Source organism: Danio rerio, chromosome 5 (assembly GCF_049306965.1).
Source record: "Danio rerio strain Tuebingen ecotype United States chromosome 5, GRCz12tu, whole genome shotgun sequence".
Classification (NCBI taxonomy): domain Eukaryota; kingdom Metazoa; phylum Chordata; class Actinopteri; order Cypriniformes; family Danionidae; genus Danio; species Danio rerio.
Window position 1 is genome coordinate 76,320,571 of NC_133180.1, and position 20,795 is coordinate 76,341,365.

The 20,795-nt window shown below is 36.1% G+C and overlaps 1 protein-coding gene across 11 annotated transcripts in view; it reads left to right on the forward strand.

The window, feature by feature from the left end:
- znf618 (zinc finger protein 618) overlaps positions 1-20,795 on the forward strand; it is a 66,002-nt gene that overhangs the window by 39,469 nt on the left and 5,738 nt on the right. For 2 of the 11 annotated variants that reach the window (XR_012405686.1, XR_012405688.1), the window contains exons 5-14: positions 765-812; positions 948-1,037; positions 1,198-1,269; positions 3,437-3,526; positions 9,761-9,853; positions 11,988-12,032; positions 12,338-12,415; positions 14,116-14,238; positions 15,422-17,386; positions 17,784-17,881. Coding sequence is in view for 4 of the 11 variants with exons in the window: in NM_001326692.1 (NP_001313621.1) it covers positions 765-812; positions 948-1,037; positions 1,198-1,269; positions 3,437-3,526; positions 9,761-9,853; positions 11,988-12,032; positions 12,338-12,415; positions 14,116-14,238; positions 15,422-16,953 (2,171 nt within the window). In the remaining 7 variants the exon portion in view is untranslated. 11 annotated transcript variants of the gene reach the window in all.

Consider the following 20,795-nt stretch of genomic DNA (forward strand, 5'->3'; position numbering starts at 1 on the left):
ATTGATTTATATATATATATAATATATATATATATATATATATATATATATATATATATATATATATATATATATATATATATATATATATATATATATTTATTTAGTTATATATTATATTTAGATATATATTATATTTAGATATTTATTTATGTTTATATTTGTATTTATTTATATTTAGTTTTTATTTTTAGATATTTAGATATTTAGTATATATTATATTTAGATATTTATTTATATTTATTTATATTTATTTATTTATATTTAGATATTTATTTATATTAATGAATTTTTATATATTTATTTGTATATATTTGTTTATTTATTTTTTATATTTGGATAATTATTTATATTTATTCATATTTAGATATTTATTTTTATATATTTAGCTATTATATTTAGATATGTATTTAATTATGTATTTATTGTATATTTTAATTTATTGTATATAATTATTTATGTATATTTATATATTTATTTATTTAGTTATATATGTATTTATATTCAGATATTTATTTATATTTTTTTATTCATATTTTTACATATACCTTTATTTTTTTTATATAAAACAACACATACTTTTTAAAATGAAGTATACATACCGGTCAATGTTTACTTAAAATGGCTGAAATGTAACAAAATAATAAAGGGTCTAAAATCCAAAGAAAAAAATGCATAAGTCATCAAATTCCTTTAAATTCTCACTTATGATGTTCAAAAGTGTACACATTTATCTGTATTTTGTTTTTCTTCTTGCTGTTTAGAGGCTGAAGGTACTGTTTCTGGAGAAGGAGCATCTCTGGGAATCAATAGTGAGTAGCACAACATTTCTGAGAAAGTTTTTTGTAGTTTGCTGATTTTTCCTAAATAAAGCAGGAATAATTAGTGAAGGGGAACATGGAAATATCTAAATGGTTATATTTATAAGTCTTTGTTTTTGATTGCAGGCGCTTTCCGTTATACATGTGACGTTTGTGGGAAGAAATACAAGTATTACAGCTGCTTTCAGGAGCACAGAGACCTCCATGCCGTTGATGGTGAGCAGTGGATTTCCCAATTTTTTATGAGTATTTGGAATGGAACGGCACACTTGACTACAAGATTAAGATTTATTCTGGTGCAAAGAATAACTTTAACTGAGTTTTCATTTATTCTTTATTTCTGTTTTTCATGTCTGTGTGTGTGTGTGTCATCCAGATCCATATGACCATGTGATTCCTGTTGAAGACCTGAAAGAGGAAGCCGAATCCTTCCAGAAAATGGGACCAAGTAAGAGTCCCTTAATTCTGATATTCCTGGGTTTTCCCTTTGATGCAGCGTCAGGGTCTGACAAGTCTGAACACTTTCTGACTGATCTGAAGGAGATCGTCTGCTTTCTGAATATAACCTTCATTGAAGGAGGGAGATTTATGAGTGTATGAGCTTCTCCTTAAGCTGCTGGAAATACACCGAGCGCCGCTAATATATAAACATCTCAGAATCTATCGGAATCATCACTCCCAGATGGACACAATTTAAACGTTGCCCTAATGTTGCCATATGGTTCTCGTTTGGTTCTTTTTTGGAACCCAAAGTAGTACACTCTAAGAATGTTCTCTGTTCTTGGTTCTTTTTTCATTTATTTGGTAAACAAGAACGAAGCGTACCAAAATATTGTAGGTTAAATGCATAACAGGGCTGGTCCAGATGTAAGATTATGTTAGCGTATGATTTATTTGTTTTTGAAAAAAAAGAAATTTAATTTAGACTAACACAGTGTTTCTAAAATAAAAGAAAAAAGTGTTCTTGTCCATTTAAAATAAAAATCAATGAAAATAGTTTTATTCTATCATAATTTTTACTGGGTATAAATAAACGTTTGTGTACATAACAACAACAACAACAACAACAATAATAATAATAATAATAATAATAATAATAATAATAATAGTAATAATATTGTTATTATTATTATTATTATTAATATTAATATTATTATTATTATTATTATTATATTATTATCATCATCATCATCAATTATGGTTATTATTATTATTATTATAATTATTATTATCATCATCAATATCATCATCATCATCATCAGGGATATTATTTTTATTATTAATTATTATCATCAATTAACATAATAATAATAATAATAATTATTATTATTATTATGAATATTATTATTATCATCATCAATTATATTATTATTATTTTTTTATGATCAATTATTATAATCAGTTATTATCATCAATTATTATTATTATTATTATTATTATGAATATTATTATGAATATTATTTTTATTATCATCATTATCTTTAGTGATATTATTATTATTATTAATATCATCATCATCATCATTTGTGATATTATTATTATTATAAATTATTATTATAAATTATTATCATCATCAATTATTATTATTATTATTATCATAATTATTATTATTATTATTATTATTATTATTATTATCAGTTATTATCATCAATTATTATTATTATCATCATCATCATCATTGGTAATATTATTATTATTATTATTATTATTATTAATAACTATCATCAGTTGTTATCATCAATAATTTTATTATTATTATTATTATCATCATCATTATTGGTGATATTATTATTATTATTATTATTATTATTATTATTATTATTATTATTATTATTATTATTATTATTATTATTATAAGAATGATGCTCGTAGAATTTTACGATTTCATTCAGGACTAGAAATTATTCTTATAATTTTTGTATAGATCCAGCTTTCTAATAATGTGGTAATGCTGTTTATTAAAAGTAAACCAAATTATATGTATAAAAAATGTATAAATTAAGAAAAATCTTGATCATTTTACCTAATTTTTATACTTGTTATGTGCAATAAATAAAATAGTGATCTTGCTCATGAGACGGGTGCTGGTATTATAAAGGTAAAATGTGTAGATGGTAATACTTGAAAGCAATGGTGTATTGAAGGGATAGTTCACTCAGCAATTACAATTTTCTTAAATAATTCCTCAAATCAAGTGTTAATAAACGTTCATGTGTTTTGTTCTTCTGTTGAACTCAAAAGAAGATATTTTGAAGAATGTCGGGGAAAAAGAGAAGCCATTGACATCTATAGTAGTTACAAAAAAATACTATGAAAGTCAATAGCTGTTTTTTTACCCCAACATTCTTCAAAATATCTTATTTTATGTTCAACGGAAGAAAGAAACTTAGACAGTTTTGGAACAAGTGGAGGATGAGTAAATATTTGTGTGAACTGTCTCTTTAAAATTGTATATATTGAAATACGATAGTTTACTGCTAATGTGTAAACCTTTTTTTCTATTTAGCACATTATTTTGTAACAAAAAAATTATTTTCTAATCATAAATTTGACATTTGTTCTTGTTTACTGCATGTTGATTAATTACTATACCTTGTGTTACCTTGTGTTTACAGAAACAGGAAGTTACACGTGCGAGTATTGTGGAAAGCAGTACAAATACTTCAACCCGTATCAGGAGCACGTGGCTCTTCACGCTCCGCTGAGTAAGTTCATCACTCGAGATGTGTGTTGTTTCTCTGCAAACAGATGAATAGAGCAATGTTACACACTAAACACTCTGTACAGCCGTGTTTCCCATACCTGTTCCTAGAGACACACCACCAGTGCATATTTTGGATGTCTCCCTTATCTGACTCCATTAACCTCAGGTTTGGCGTCTCTTGTTATGTTCTGATGAGTTGATTCAGGTGTGTTTGATTAGGTAGATGGTGAAAATGTGTGCCTTCAGGAACAGGGTTGGGAAACACTGCTCTACACTGCTCAATTGCTAAAACATTACATTGCACAGCCCTATTTCACATGCAGAATATAGAAGCTTAAGAAAACTACTAGTAAACTTGATTTCCCCAGATCATTATTTGTGTTGTAAAACTAGCCAATCTGTCTGCAATAAAGCGTGTCAGGTTGTTATTGCAGTCTGCTGAGGTGTTGGGCGTAAAAAAAAGAAAAGGAAAAAAAAAAGTCTCTCCTATTATCTTCGTCCTTCGTCTCTCCTCTCATTTATCTCTTAGTCCTGCGTTGAGGATATGCAGAGGAGTTTGACATTGAATGCTATTTAAAGTATGGTGAAAATATAGAAATGGGTCAGAGAGACTGTGGCGATGCGAGCAGAATTAAATTTCAATTTGCTTCAAAATGACTGATTATTCTAAATGAAGAGTTTGCGAGATTTGTGGCTTCGCTAGGAGATGTGGATGTGACTGCTAATGAATCGTGTTTTATTATTATTATTATTATTATTATTATTACTATTTTTACTATAATAATATTAATTATTATAACCATAATAATAATAATAATAATAATAACAACAACAATAATAATAATAATAATAATAATAATAATAATAATAATAATAACAACAACAACAACAACAACAACAACAACAACAACAACAACAACAACAACAACAACAACAACAACAACAACAACAATAATAATAATAATAATAATAATAATAATTATTATTATTATTATTATTATTAATATTGTGGATGAGGGATGTTTTTGATGTTGACATATTGAAATATTAATCTTCTGTGTATTAGACATATTTCAGATGTGGACTAATAATCTTTAATATTGGTGTAGTCATAGTGTAGTGTATCATTGGTGTAGATATATCTATCTGTCTATCTATCTATCCACCTGTCCGTCTGTCCGTCCATCCATCCCAGTCCATCAACCCTTCATCCCAATCCATTCATTCATCCATCCACCCATCCATCCATCACAAACCATCCCAATCCATCCATTCCAATCCATCCCAATCTATCCCATCCATTCCATCCATTCCATCCATACATTCCAATCTATCCCATTCCATTCCAATCTATTCATTTCCTCCCAAACCATTTACCCCATCCCTATCGATCCCATTCCATCCCAATCCATCCATCCATCCATCCCAATCCATCCATTCCATCCCATTTATCCCAATCCATCCATTCCTTCCCAATCCATCCATCCCACCCCAATTCATTCCTCCCTTCCAGTCCATTTTATCCCAATCCATTCATTCCATCACCATTTTATCCCAATCCATCCTAATCCACCGATCCCATTCATTCCATCCCATTCTCTTCCATTCCATCCATTTCCTCCCAATCCGTCCATCCCATTTCTTCCCAAGCCATCCCATTCCATCACAATCCATCCCATTCCATCCATTCCCTCCCAATCCATCCACGCCATCCCAATTCATCCACCCCATCCCTATCCATCCCATCCTTCCATCCCAATCCATCCATCCCATCCCAATCCATTCATTCCATCCTATTTTATCCCAATCCATCTATTTCCTCCCAATCCACCCATCCCACCCCACCCCAATCCATCCATCCATCTATCAATCCCTTCCAATCCATCCTATCCCAATCCATTCATTTTAACTCATTTCATCCCATTCCATCCTAATCCATCTATCCCATTCATTCCATCCCATTCCATTCATTCCCTCCCAATCCATCCCATTTCATCCCAATCCATCCATCCCATCCAATTTCTTCCCAATTCATCATCCATCAATCCACCCCATCCCAATCCATCCATCCCATTTCTTTTCAATCCATCCATCCATCCAATTCCATCCTCCCATCCCTATCCATCCTTTCCATTCGATTCCATCCCAATCCATCCACCCCATCCCAATCCATCCATTCCATCCCAAGCCATCAAATCCCATTCCATTCCATCCCAATCCATCCACCTCATCCCAATCCATCCACCCCATCCATGCAGAAACAGTTCAGAAAGCACATGACTTGAGGATTAATTACAAAGTACAGTATAATGATTGTGAAGGTCTTCCATTTGCCTGCTGTTTTAAGTCTGTTAACTGTGTAAACATATACACAGCATATAAATCATTGATAAAATGATTTAGGTAAAACCTAAATTTATAATTTTTTACGAATATTTAACTCTTTCCCCCGCCCCATTATCATTTTTTGAGTGGAGTTGCCAGCTACTGCCAGCATTTGATAATGTTGTACCTAAATTTGATGACCCTCAAAATGTTTTCTGCGTTGAATATGTTATCATATTATCTATAAAAATAAAAAAGAGCCTCTACTTTTTAAACAAACAAACAAACAAACAAACAAAAAAAGACAATTCATTCTATGTTCATGTTTTATTACCACTTGAATGCTGATTAACAGAGATAATTGTTTTTTTTTAAAGCAGCGTTGACAGTTTTATTTATTTATTTGTTTGTTTGTTTGTTTGTTTGTTTGTTTGTGTTGACCATTGACAAATAATATTTTAAACCTAAAAAAAACTACGATTACAAATCAATAAAGCTTGAGAATGGGCAATCTGAAAGGAAATTGGGAAATCTAAAACACTTTTACAGTTCCAAGCTTGCAAACTTTGGGAAAATAATATTTTTGGCACGTTCTGTGGAACGCAAGGGGAAATATGGAAATGAGATGCATTTCTTGTCTCAACATTCGCAATGTTTTTCAGACATTTTTCTTTAAAAGAGAAAAAAAAGTATCAGCTGCATGCAAAGTGACCCACATTTGGAAATGTGTGGAAGTGATCAGTTTGCTCATGGAGTCACAGTGAGATCCCAGAATCTCTGTCAACGGTCCAAGAATACCTAAAGAAAACAAGTAGAAGATAATATAAGATTTATAAGATATATGACATATCTTGAGGTACAGACTTACACAAACTACTTTTTCCCATTTGTAAACTGTCATTGTTGGTATGCAATATGACACAGATAATTAAACGTCAAAAGGTTTTGCTAAATCCCTGTCAGTTTGGCTCCGAATATCATGTGAGAAATATGATTATAATTTTGGCAGATAACAAAATAGCATATACAGTAAAGTGCATTGTACTGTATGTTGTAGTAATTACAACACTTTGATCATGACTGCTGTAGTATACTTTAGTTTGCAGTAAACTGTGGCGTATTGTTGTATAATATACGCTATAGTTGTAGAAGACTTTTGTTTGTCACATTTCTGAGGTAGAACACTAAAGTGATTCCCTTTTTTGGTCCTCTTACATGCTCTTTTAGTTTATTTCTAAGCTTAAAACTTTAGTTAATTTGTTACTTCCATTCCTAACCTTAGACAAGAAGTGAAGGAACATAACGACAGTGTTGGGCCATTTGTTTATATTGCCATACTTGTGCTATAGTTATTACCGAATCACCACAGCAGATTAATTCATTTCTTTAATTCCGTCAAATAAAGGACTTTACTATAGTAGAGTTCAAAAATACTATAGCATATACTGTAAATTGCTCTGCTATTTTTTTATGTTGGTAGAGACCTTTAGAGAAACAATTATGAAAGTCAGTAGACGGGTGAAAAGATTTTTAGAAGCTCTCCATAAATCAAGCATTGGTATGACCTCTCTAATTAAATCTTTTGATTTCTTTTACGTTTTGCTTGCCAAAAAAAGAGTTCTTGATCAAATCACAATTCCCATAAATCATCAAACAAATGAAATCGCTTTGTTCCTAATTCATGGAAACTGCCTGATCTATGAGTGATGCTTTATGGATGAAACCGGCAAATACAGTTGAAGTCAGAATTATCCGCCCTCCTGTATATTCTGCCCCTGCTTTACATTTACATTTAGTCATTTAGCAGACGCTTTATCCAAAGCGACTTACAAATGAGGACAAGGAAGCAATTTACACAACTACAAGAGCAACAATGAATAAGTGCTGTAGGCAAGTTTCAGGTATGTAAAGTGTAAGAAGTAAAACATTAGTAATTTATTTATTTATTTATTTATTTATTTTTGAGTACAGTTAAAGTGGAGCCAGAGAGGCAATTGCAGACTAGGAAGGAAAGTGGAGACTAAATAGTTGAGTTTTTAATCGTTTCTTGAAGACAGCGAGTGACTCTGCCGTTCTGATGCAGTTAGGGAGTTCATTCCACCAACTGGGCAGATTGAATGCGAGAGTTCGGGATAGTGATTTCTTCCCTCTTTGGGATGGAACCACGAGGCGACGTTCATTCACAGAACGCAAGTTTCTGCAGGGCACATACATCTGCAGAAGTGAGAGCAGATAAGAAGGAGCACAGCCAGAAGTCGCTTTGTAAGCAAACATCAGAGCTTTGAATTTGATGAGAGCAGCAACTGGCAGCCAGTGCAAACGGATGAGCAGCGGAGTGACACGTGCTCTTTTAGGTTCATTAAAGACCACTCATGCTGCTGCTTTCTGAAGCAGCTGAAGAGGTTTGATAGAGTTAGCTGGAAGCCCGGCTAGTAGAGAGTTGCAATAGACCAGTCTGGAGAGAACAAGAGCTTGAACAGGGAGTTGAGCTGCATGTTCAGATAGGATGACTTTTTCAGATGCAAAAAAATCAGAAAATATTTTATTTTAATGCATTCGTTCGTTCGTGTATTAATTCATTTGTGTGTCCGTTCATTTGTATATTCATTCGTTCATGCGTTTGTTTATTTGTGCATTTGTTCATTTGTGTATTTATTCGTTCATTTATTCATGCATTCATTCATTCCCCTGTGCGTTCATTCAATTGTGCATTTGCATGTGCATTTATTCGTTCATTTGCTTAAGCAACTCATTTGTGCGTTCATTCATGCTTTCATGTTTGTTTGTGCATTCGTTCGATTATTCATGCATTCGTTTGATCGTTCAAGAATTACGTCATTTATGCGTTTGTGCATTCGTTCATTTGTGAATTTGTAAAGTGTAGGAAGTAAAACATTAGTACTTTTAATTTATTTATTATTATTATTATTATTTTGTAATACAGTTAGCGGTGGAGCCAGAGAGGCAATTGCAGATTAGCCAGAAGTCGCTTTGTAAGCAAACATCAGAGCTTTGAATTTGATGCGATCAGCAATTGGCAGCCAGTGCAAACGGATGAGCAGCGGAGTGACGTGTGCTCTTTTAGGTTCATTAAAGACCACTCGTGCTGCTGCGTTCTGAAGCAGATGAAGAGGTTTGATAGAGTTAGCTGGAAGCCCGGCTAGTAGAGAGTTGCAATAGTCCAGTCTGGAGAGAACAAGAGCTTGAACAGGGAGTTGAGCTGCATGTTTAGATAAGAAGGGTCAGACCTTTTTGATGTTATAGAGTGCGAATCTGCAAGATCGAGCAGTTCTAGAGATGTGGTCAGAGAAGTTAAGTTGGTCATCAATCGTTACTCCAAGACTTTTTACCGTTTTGGATGCAGTAATGGTTGCCCCATCCATCTAGATTGAAAAATTATGATGTAGAGTCGGGTTGGCAGAAAAGTTTAATGGTGAGATGAACACATTTCTAAACATAATAGTTTTAATAACTCGTATCTAATAACTGATTTGTTTTATGACAGCACATAATATTTGACCTGATGTTTTTTAAGATACTAGTATTCAGTTTAAAGTGACATTTAAAGGCTTAACTTGGTTAACAAGGGTAACGTTAGAGTAATTATGCAAGCCATTGAATAACAGTGGTTTGTTCTGGAGACAATCCAAAACAAATATTGCTTAAGAGGGCTAATAATATTGACCTTAAAATAATTAAACTGCTTTTATTCTAGCTGAAACAAAACAAATAAGACTTTCTCCAGAAGAAAAAAATATTATAGGAAATACTGTGAAAAATTCCTGAATCTGTTCAACATAATTTGGGAAATATTTGAAAGAAATAATTCATGGGACATTTATTGTAATTTCTCAATATTGACTGATGTGTATTATTTAAATGGTTTTCATTGGGGTTTATTGCATTGCAGAGGGAACTTTTGGCCTTAAATTGGAAGGGAAACTGTCTGGTCAGTCTGGCCAGTCCAGCCGTGTAGACATCAACAATTCCCACAACTCCAGCGGTGAGTGACACGGAAATCTCTCTGATCTTTCACCTTTGATATGCTTCATATGGGTGGTTGTGTAGCCTTTTTCTTGTTAATGTAATTGTGGATGTGTCTCTAAAGGGCACATATTCAACTTTTTTTTTTATTTGCTTGTTAGTTTTTCTCCAAATTTCTTTTTTCTGTGATGCATTTTAACACTTTATCTATATACAAACCGCTTTATGACCTGTTTATAACCTGTTTGTATGTAAATTTCATAGGACTGTTTATTCTGGTTATGTGTTTCAGTTCAATCCAGGATAGTGTGTGCTGCTCTATTATTCATTTACATTACATTGTTTACAAACTCTTTAAACAATATGCACAGAAATGTGCCATTAAAATCAAAACACAGCACACCATTTGACTGAATAGTCCCTTATTTTCATCTGGAATTCAGGAAAGTATTATCATTTTTTTTACTTTTTTTTTTTATTTAAACATGAGCTTGAAGTGTTGAGACACGAGGGTCAGAGTAAATGGGTTTGATCAAAGCTGAAACGGCCTTCAGTATTTTAGCTTGTGAGTGCACTACAGCAGAGAATAACACACCCAAACACAGAAACAAGAGCCTGTTCCCACTCCATATACATTTTTATTTTTGTTCCAATCGCAAATTGAAGACTTAAAGCAACACACACAAATACCGGTAGAACTCAAGTAGACTTTTCCACTTTGCTACAGAAGGGACAGCAAGGGTCAGTGTCATCCCTTTATTTTTGCTTTTTACATTTTGTATCTAAATTAAAATATTCTAACCATGCCAAGCCTGATATTCAGAAACAAAATAACATTTTTAAAGTGATACACTACATTTGAATGGCTCAAAAATATGACGTAGCCACAATATGGAGCTCGTACTTATTGTAAAAACCTAAACCGAACATAGTTGACTTCATTATTATTAGACGTGATTTTTAAAAATACTTTTCACTTGTTGTTTAATGGAGAAAAGATTGTAATTGAACTGAAATTATGCAATTTAGTGGATATGCAAATATTTATGTGTTCAAAGTCACAATAACCTCTGTGAAATCCTAATAAAAGTGTGATGAATATGTATATATACATATATAAATATGTAACTACATCCCTACCCACCAGTGATGATATACAGCCATATTGCACTGCTACTCATGTGATATTGCGTTTATACAACAGTTCGACAGCATAATCGTGTATATAAAAAGAAAATCAAACACTGAGAGCCTAAAAACCCTTTTGTATGAGGAACTACTTTCTTCCGCCATTCATTCACATCTGCAGCTGACATCAGAACAGCAGAAACCGCTGCTCGTTCACCAACGTCACTTTAGAACTAGTGTTTGAATGATTCTCTAGTGTAATGTCTAAAGTGGAGACAAATCAGCTGATTTTGTTCACATTTGAATATTATAAGGCTGAACAGCATGAAATGCCATCAGTCTGTAGAGATTTCCCAGTATTTCTCTGTTAAAATCATTGGATCACAAGAATTAACTCCGAAAATGCCAAATCAAAGCAAACACTAGCAGATTACTATGATATAAATGCAGCACCACAACATAAGATCACTGTTTATAATGATTTGATCATCGGTAGTTTGAAATTTATGACGTTTTTTTTCACCCCCAAGGACTTATTATGCACTCTCTATGGTAGTCTTGATATAAATATTTAAAATAGGCACTATCCTTCTAAATAAACTGCATAGTTGCACTTTAAACAACTACATTCTCTCATAAAACGCCTCAAAAGTACATGATGTTGTCCAACAGCTGCACTATTTGTCAAACTGTAGTTTATTGATCTGCTGTCACTGTATGTGGGCGGAGTAATACATAAGGCTCATAGGCTGTACGAGTGCTGATATTCCAGAATATCACACGGCTATCAGCCAATCAGATTCCAGAACCAGACAGAACTATCCGTGCATTGCTTTATTAGTTTATCATTAAGTCTAGTTTTGATAACTGAGGCCTAAATTTGTGCATCAAATATAATATAGGGTTAAGTGCAACATTAGTGGCCTACATTTGCGGCTTTTGTATAAATTTCAGAATTCTAGTGCTGTGCATGTGAATGTAACTCCACTTATCATTAAAGAAAAAATGAATAATTTGTCTTTCAGATACTCCAAACAGCCGGACTTACACATCCCTCCCCAGCCCTCAGAGTATGTATAGTGAAAACCACACACACACACCTTTTCACTTTCACTTGATATCACGTTCCATATACTCCATCTCTTTTATTTCTTTATTTTTTTAACTTCTGTAAATCATGAATGACTTCACTCATGCCCATTTTTTTGTGCCATTTGCATGGCTTGCAAACCTGACGTTTAAAATCAAATACATTTAAATAGCCTGACCCAGATTAGCTAGCTGTATGTAGTGCTCTGATGTGAGGCTATAGCCGGTTTCGCTCTGTTGTAAGAACATTGCTGTGTTCTGAGAGAAACTGGACGTTGTGTTCCAGAAACCTACACGTGTGGAGCCTGTGGAATTCAGTTCCAGTTCTACAACAACCTCCTGGAGCACATGCAGTCCCATGCTGGTGAGTGAGCCCAGAAAATGATGACATTTTCAGCCGTGAGCTCATCCAAAAGTCGGACTCGCTCTGTTTTGCTTGCATTAATTCTGTGCATCACCACTTGGGTTACAGTTTAATGCAAACGGCACATTCTTTGTTTTTACAGACCACATCATGTGAGCGCTGCATATCGTAGTTATTTTCCATCTTGTGCTTTTATTTTTTCACTTCGTCTTCTCGGTTAACATTTTTACTCATCACTTAGTCATAGACGTGCATTGAAATCGACGCCTCCACGATTCCATAAAAACTCCAGCGAACTCGATTGCCTGTCATTCATTTGTTTACGATGTTGACATTTTACCCCTTTTGTTTGACAGGATTCCCTCTGTTATCAAAACTTTGCAAGGAATAGTTCAAAATTTTCATTTACTCGCTCTTATGCCACAGCAACCACTTATTTTGCATAACTCTTATATTAAAATATAGATATTGTGAGCTATAGAGAGTTTACACAAATTGTTTGCTATTTTTGATGCAATTGTGTATGCATTAATTGATTTAAAGGTTTAAATTATCATTTAAACAAGTGTACACTACCTGACAAAAGTCATGGATCCCAGTTGTAAGAGCAACAAATAATAACTTGACTTCTAGTTGATCATTTGGAAAAGTGTTGAAGGTGGATTTCTCTGATGAATCATCTGTTGATCTGCATCCCAATCATCACCAATACTGCAGAAGAACTACTGGAACCAGTGTAGAGCCAATCTTTTTATAGAAATCAGTCAAGTTTGGTGAAGGAAGAATCATGGTTTGGGGTTACATTCAGTATGGGGGCGTGCGAGAGATCTGCAGAGTGGATGATCAACATCAACAGCCTGAGGTATCAAGACATTTGTGCTGCCCATTATATTACAAACCACAGGAGAGGGACAATTCTCCAGCAGGATAGCGCTCCTTCTCATACTTCAGCCTCCACATCAAAGCTCCTGATAGCAAAGAAGGTGCAGGATTGGCCAGCCCAGTCACCAGACATGAACATTATTGAGCATGTCTGGGGTAAGATGTAGGAGGAGGTGTTGAAGATGAATCCAAAGGATCTTGATGAACTGGAAGTTCTGCTGAACGCTTTCTCTGCCATTCCAGATGACTTTATTAATCAGTGATTTGAGTCATGTCAGAGATGTATGGATGCAGTCCTCCAAGCTCATGATGGAGTCAGACACAATATTCATTCTGTCTCCACTGCAGCAGGACTTTATATTCTATACTGGACATTATTTCTGTTCAGTGACCAGACTTTAGTCTAAGCAGAGTCAGACCTTACTGTCCTAATCAAACCATTCAAAATCAAGGCATGATCATATTTAATTATGGTCAATTAAGCGTAATCTAGAGGCCTTTACCTTTTATATAAGCCACTTCTGATACCAAATGATCAACTAGAAGTCAGGTTATTATTTGCTGTTTCTAAAACTTGGATAGGTGACAAGACTTTTGTCAGGTAGTTTAGCAAATTTTTGTATCTTTAATAATTGGTCTTTACAGTTCACAAAAAACTGAACTTTGTACTTTTTTTGTAGATCTTAAAAGATCGTCAATTTTAAGTTGTTTTTTACATCTGCATTTGTCTTGTTGGGTTTCATTTAATACATCTACTTTCTTTTGCCCCAAAACATAATGTGTTGTCATTCTTTTCTTCTGTTTTAATCTTCTTTTAGCTGATAACGAGAACCATGTTAAAGAAGACTCTCCCAAACCCTGCCCAGCGCCGGCGGGCACACAGGAGCAGTTGTGGAAGTCTCCACAGCCGGCACAGCAAAGGAACCACATGCCATCTTTCCGTGAGTTATTTCATTCCAGCATTACTAAAATCCAGTTAGTCTAAATTATTTCTTTTTTAATCTGTTATATTAGAATTATGCATAATAATAATAATAATAATAATAATAAAAAGTAATAATATTAATGTAATTAATAATGATTTGGAGGGTATTTTGAGCTGAAACATTATGCTGCGTTTACACCAGACACGGAACGCACGTCAAGCGTGAGTGATTTACATGTTAAGTCAATGCAAACGCGTAAATAGACATCCTGCGGCAAGATCTGTACGAATGGCGCGGCGCGAATGACGGGAATTGCGCTAATAGTGTGTTACGAACGGTGCTATACGCGCGAATGGCGCAGCGCGAATTGAGCATTTTTTGTGCGTTTGATGCGCCTTTCATGCGAATCGCTCGACTTCGAAAATCTTAACTTCAGCGGACATTCGCGCCGCGTTAACCAATCAGGAGCTTGCTCTTGTGGGGGCGTGATTGTGACATATCGCCTGTTGTTGGAGTACCGGGGGAAATCCTCCAGCCAACACCGACAACCGTTCATCGAACTGGGCTTGGCTCAGTCAGAAGCATCGCTGAAAATCTTCGTCAGCCAGGTTAAGTTTCTGGAGGAGTTTATGAGCTAACAGACCTGGATGCAACTCTGAAAGGATGTAGTGGACTCAGACACGGCCCTAAACTTATTGACGCTGTTTTTCAGTCTTCATAAAGCACATAAACACTGTTATTTTCTTCATAAAATTCTTGTTAGCCATTTCGCTATGAAGCTAGAGTCACCGGGCAGACAGAAGCCCTGCCCATCACGCAAATCCGTGTCTGTTCTGAAGCGGATTTGACGAATGAAGCGTCTGGTGTGAACACAGCATTAGAGAGACATTCTGGAGGCACCAGAGACTTCAATTACATGTTATAAAAAGTAGCATCATATGACCCCTTTACTAATTTGGGAATCATGGTTGACTTCTTTACTCTTATTATCTTAAGATTCTGTAGTTTCAAGAATTGCACATTTGATCAAAGGCAAAAATATCACACGTGTCCCGTCAAGGTAAACTGTGTGTATGTGCATTCGAGTTATTCACAAGACATATAAAGAAGACATGTGTGGCTTTTGTTTAATGATATAAAATGCAACCCTTGAAGCACAGAAAACGTGTAACCAAATGAACTTGTTCTGCTTTTGCAGAGAACAGATTACTCCCAGAAAAGGAGAGGCAACAAGTGGCAGAGCGTTTGCTGCGAGTGATGTGTGTCGACCTCGGCCTTCTCGGTGTTCTCAGCAGCAAAGACTTCCTGAAGCTGGCGCAGACGCTGGTGGACACGGGATCCCGCAATGGAGCCTACTCCATACGGGAAGCTCTGGGAGATATGAGCTCACTGGCTTTAAAACAGCTCCCTCGCATGTACAATCAGGTCAAAGTGAAGGTCACCTGCGCCCTAGGCTCCAATTCCTCCTTGGGCATTGCAGTGACCTGCCACTCGCAGACTGTTGGTCCAGACTCCTGCTATTTGCTAACAGCCTATCAAGTCGAGGGTGTGCGACTCCGTCGCTATGTGCTAGGACTCAAGGAGGCCTCATTAAGGGAAAGTCCTGAGCAGATTCACCACTGGGTCCAGAATGTTCTCTCAGAGTTTGTCATGTCTGAAATCCGCACCGTCTACGTCACAGAACCACGCTTGTCTTCGCTGACCTTCTGTGGTCGCACAGGAATCTGCCTCCGCTGCGCAGGTTGTTCTCTTACAGCCACGGTTCAAGCTGTTCTCGGGCGCCGCAGCCTGCAAGCACGAGGCCTTCACGAATTAGGGGAGCTTCTGGCTACCTGTCGCGACATTGCAGCAACGACCAGCTTCAATCATGAAGGAAAAACCGCAGAAGATCCTGCTGCTCCACCATGCTGGGATGCAGTCGCCGAGGCCTTGTTGAAGGTTCACGAGAACTTCGAAGCCACCTGTGAAGCGTACGGCCGCTCGAAGAGCACCGTTCCTCTTCTGCAGGGTCTGAACAAGCACCTTCTGGGCACACTGGCGTGTTTGCTGGCGCCGCTGAGACAGGCAGCGCTGGAGCTAAGTTTGGAACGCTGCCCCACACTCCAGAACGTCCTTCCCGTCTACCTCCGTCTCGAAAAACTGTTCACCTCCAAAGCCGGCGAAGCGGGTGCTGGTAGCAAGCTCTGCCATTACTTCCTGGAAGCCCTGAAGGAGAACTTCAAGGTGGAGCGAGTTCATCAGGTGGCCATGATCCTGGACCCCCAGCTGAAGCTGCGTCCCGTTCCTGCATACCAACACGAGGAGATCATCTCACGGGTGTGTGATATGGCTGCTAGTATGCGGGATTTAGGAAGCGGCGGGTCTGCAGGAGCATCTGTGGACGAGCGGGATGGCGAGGGGCCATCGGCCCCCAAGCGAGGTCGTTTGGACTGCGGATTGGACAGGCCATCATGTGACGCTGAGGAACCGCAAGTACGAAAAGAGCTGTTCCAGTACCTCGGAGAACCGCTCTTCAGCGGCACAGGTGATCTGCTGCAGTACTGGAGCTCGGTCATGGACAGGTACCCGCGGCTGTCCCGGTTAGCGCTGTGGTTGTTGGCTGTGCCCGCAGTGGCTGTGCACGGGGAGTGCATGAGCATCTGCGAGCAGACCTTAGCCATGAAGAGGAAGCAGCAGGTCACCGCGGAGGAGATGAACAAACTGGTCTTCCTCAAGAGTAATTTCGCTTGAGACGGCTCAGGGCTTTCATGGCACCATAGACTGTTTGAATTAGGGACTTTTTGAAGCAGTACCGGTCACTTCTCTATACCCCTTCCAAAAATTCAGTTTTACCGTAAGTGTCTATCAAGCGAGGCACGGGATTTACAAAGGAAAGGTGCATTGACAACTAATCCACAAACACCCCTTCAGACCACATCTCGGCATTTGGGAACGGCAACAGTGCAACTCGATTGGGGGAAAAAAGATGCAGTCGGCTCGAGGACACGGATGTAAACTTCGATGTTTCAGTTGAACTACCGCTTAAAAATTTGTGATGTGTTTTAATCAGTATGTGGTTCATCCATCCCTCTTCTCTTTCTGTGGATCCCATCTTAAAATGAAGTCAGTGGATTCTTGAAATTACAGACGACATCCTGTCCATCTAGCGAAGGAATCAAACGGGGTACTTAGAAAAGCCATTTCTTTTGCAATTGCGCCTTTATGAAAACCACACAAACACTCTTTGCTGTGACAGGTGAAGGATACCTCTCTCTAGCGGTTTCTCAGCGGTGTAAGTCTCAGACGGGCCCTGGTTTGAGTAATCTCAGTTAACCGGTTTGAGTGCGTTAAGCTCTTGTTCGGACTCAGGAGTTTAAGGCCAGCAGAACTCGTATTTAAACTTGGGTCTCTCTCACACACACACAAACACACAAGTAAATGGTTTTACAGTTATTTATTTGACCTTTTTTTATCAGTTCTCACAATAACGTTGCAATAAATGTCACGTAGCAGAAGTTATACTCTCAAGCTAACTTTGATGCCTTGCACCTTTTGTAGCAGCCTTTTTGTTTTCGTTACAGCTCACTGGGATCATTTCCTCCTACAATACAGTCTGCAATACCTGAAACAGCCACTTGAAACCCTGAGATTGGATGCCCAATTCTATTGGGTTGCGGAGGTATATAGGAATGACGTGATGAGTTGTGGTTCCAGTGGATCTGATTTTCTTTTTCCTTTCCTTTCTCCTGATCTTGTTTCTGAAATGTGGGAATAGGGCTATGAAACGCAGAAACTGACTGTCTCGCACTGTCTCAGTACAAACCTCTTTGAACAGAGGCAGCTAACTGCATTATCGTTCGAATGCATTTTTAAGAGGATAAAGCTACACATCTTTCATTATTTATGCACTGGATTTCTCTCATGGTTATGTTCCTCATTTATCCGCAGCAGGTGATTAGATTAGCGGCAACATTAACTAGAGAAAACGTCGCCTAGATTAGGACCAAAGTATCTTTTAAAGCGTAGTTCGTCATTGTGAATAATTGCCATTGCCAAACAGGTTTGTAGTTTTTAATCTCACAGCGTTCATGCTTCCTCATAACCGTTTCGCCCTCGCAAATTTCCACTGCCTTTGAGAAAACCGTTTTTATTTTCTAAACAATTCTACTACACCAACGGTCGTAACGATTTTCACTTCCATGCTAAAAATAAGCGATCTTCAAGAGTATTTTGCAGTAGTTTTTCCAAGGAAAGATGTGATTTAGTATTCTATAGTTTGTCTTGTAATGCCTTGAACATCTTTGTGTGATTATACAGATTATGCATGCAGACAATATAAGATTTTTCTTTTTTTAATCTTTAATAAAGTGGCAGAGATCTACATTCACACAACGGCAGAATACAGTCGTCGGTTCTGTTTTGAATGCTAAATAAGGTTCATGCTCATGAGTGACAACTACTCTAATGGTTAACTCTTAAACGTGCTGCAGTCACCACTTGATTTTGAGAGTTAAATGTGCTGCGGGAACACGAGTTGTCTATCGAATCACTGAAATGGGTTCAGCGTGAGGCGTGCGCTTCAGGTTGTCGACCTCTCAGGTTATATAAAACGGTGGCATCGCTTTTATCGGGACAGAAAGTGTGTAGGAAATAGTAACTTCAGGGACTAACTACTCCTCTGCTGTTGTAGGAAAACTCGAGTCACACTTCGTTCGTAAATACGGTTGTTAATCCTAAACACTGAATTTTGGATTGTGTAATGTTTGACCACGATGACCGAAGTGCATTTTATTTGCGTCTCTTGATTGCGAAGGACGATGACAACAGTTTAAACCTCTATTTGGTGTCTTACCAAAGATTAGTGACCAAAGACGCATCGTATTGTGCAATTCAATTCAATTAAACCACCACTGATAGAGGCGCTAGGGGTTTTCTTAGTGCTTTTAATTGCCACTGCCTGGGTGTAATAATATATTTAGTCTTTTTAGATCTTCTGTTCAGTGTTTACACCTGATATTAACAAGTTAAATTTGTCTGTTACAACCTGTTTAGGACTCATCATACTTATTAGCTGTATTTTATTACCGTCTACCCCTACAAATACCCTAAATCTACACAGTGATGAATAAACGTTAATTATAACGTGAATGATTTACATTATTTATTGCATTTTCCAATAAATTGTAATTTATTAGCATCTATCTAACCCTAAACCTACCCCTCACAATAATGTAAAAACAGCAGTTATAATTATATTTATTTAATAATAATTATTTATATAAATAATTTATATAATTATTTATATAATAATTGATAATTGGCTAAATTATTGGCTAAATGGCTAAATTATTTATATAATTATTGATAATTATTTATATTATTTATTAAATTAACCGTTAATTGTATTTTATAAATCCTAAACCTACCCCTCACAGTGATGTAAAAATGTTAATTATAATGAGAATTATTATGGTGGCTTGAGAAAGCGACATACTGTTATACTGTAGAAACGTATTATTCTTCCATCTTCTTTTTAGACTATTTTAAGAACACAACTCCTCCGAGACTGTTCATACTGCAACCACCAAACTAACTCCAAACCTCCTACAATATACTGAATTATGTTGCTATATCTTTTCCAACTGATCCGACTAACGGATTTCCGAGAACTGACCTGGAAAAATTTGAAAAATCCCATTGGCTTAACATTGGAGCAAACTTTGTGACCTCATAACTTTGCGCCAGACTGTCGTACAGACTTACGGTTGGGCTCATTTAACTCAGACTACAGATCTGCCAATCAATGATGACCTTTCATTTTACTAGCCTCAACCTAGCAACCACTTACAGCACCTTAGCAACTTTCCTATAATATATTTAATGTACAATATACAGTAATTTTCACAATGCAACTTTAAAATACAGTAACATACAGCAAAACTGTTCTACTGTCAAATGCAGTTCATATTACATTTAAATACTGTCTCATTTGCATAAATTAAGTGTAGTTGTGCAGTAACCTACTGTAAGTCAATAACAGCAGAAATACTGTATTTACATTTACAGCACCGTTTATCTTGCAGTATTGTATCTTTGCTGTAAAATAAACAGTAATTTTCACAATTCAACTTTAAGGTACAGTAACATACCGCATAATTGTCCTACTGTAAAATACAGTTCATACACAGTTAAATCCTGTCATTTACAAAATTAAGTGTAGTTAAGTGCGGTAACCTACTGTAAATCAATTACAGCAGAAATACTGTTTACATTATATGCATTTGTAGTATTGTATGTGCTGTGAAATATACAGTAATTTTCACAATTATGCAACTTTAAAATACAGTAGCATACTGCACAACTTTCCTACAGTAAAGTACAGTTCATAATACAGTTAAATACTGTCATTTACATAATTTAAGTGTAGTTTGTAGTGCAGAGTCTGCCAGTAACTTGCTGTTAATCAATTACAGCAACTATACTGTATTTTCATTTACAGCACCATTTATTTTACTGTATATGTATTTGCTGTATTGCATTTTTAATGTAAAATATACAATAAGTTTCACAATAATGCATCTTTAAAATACAGT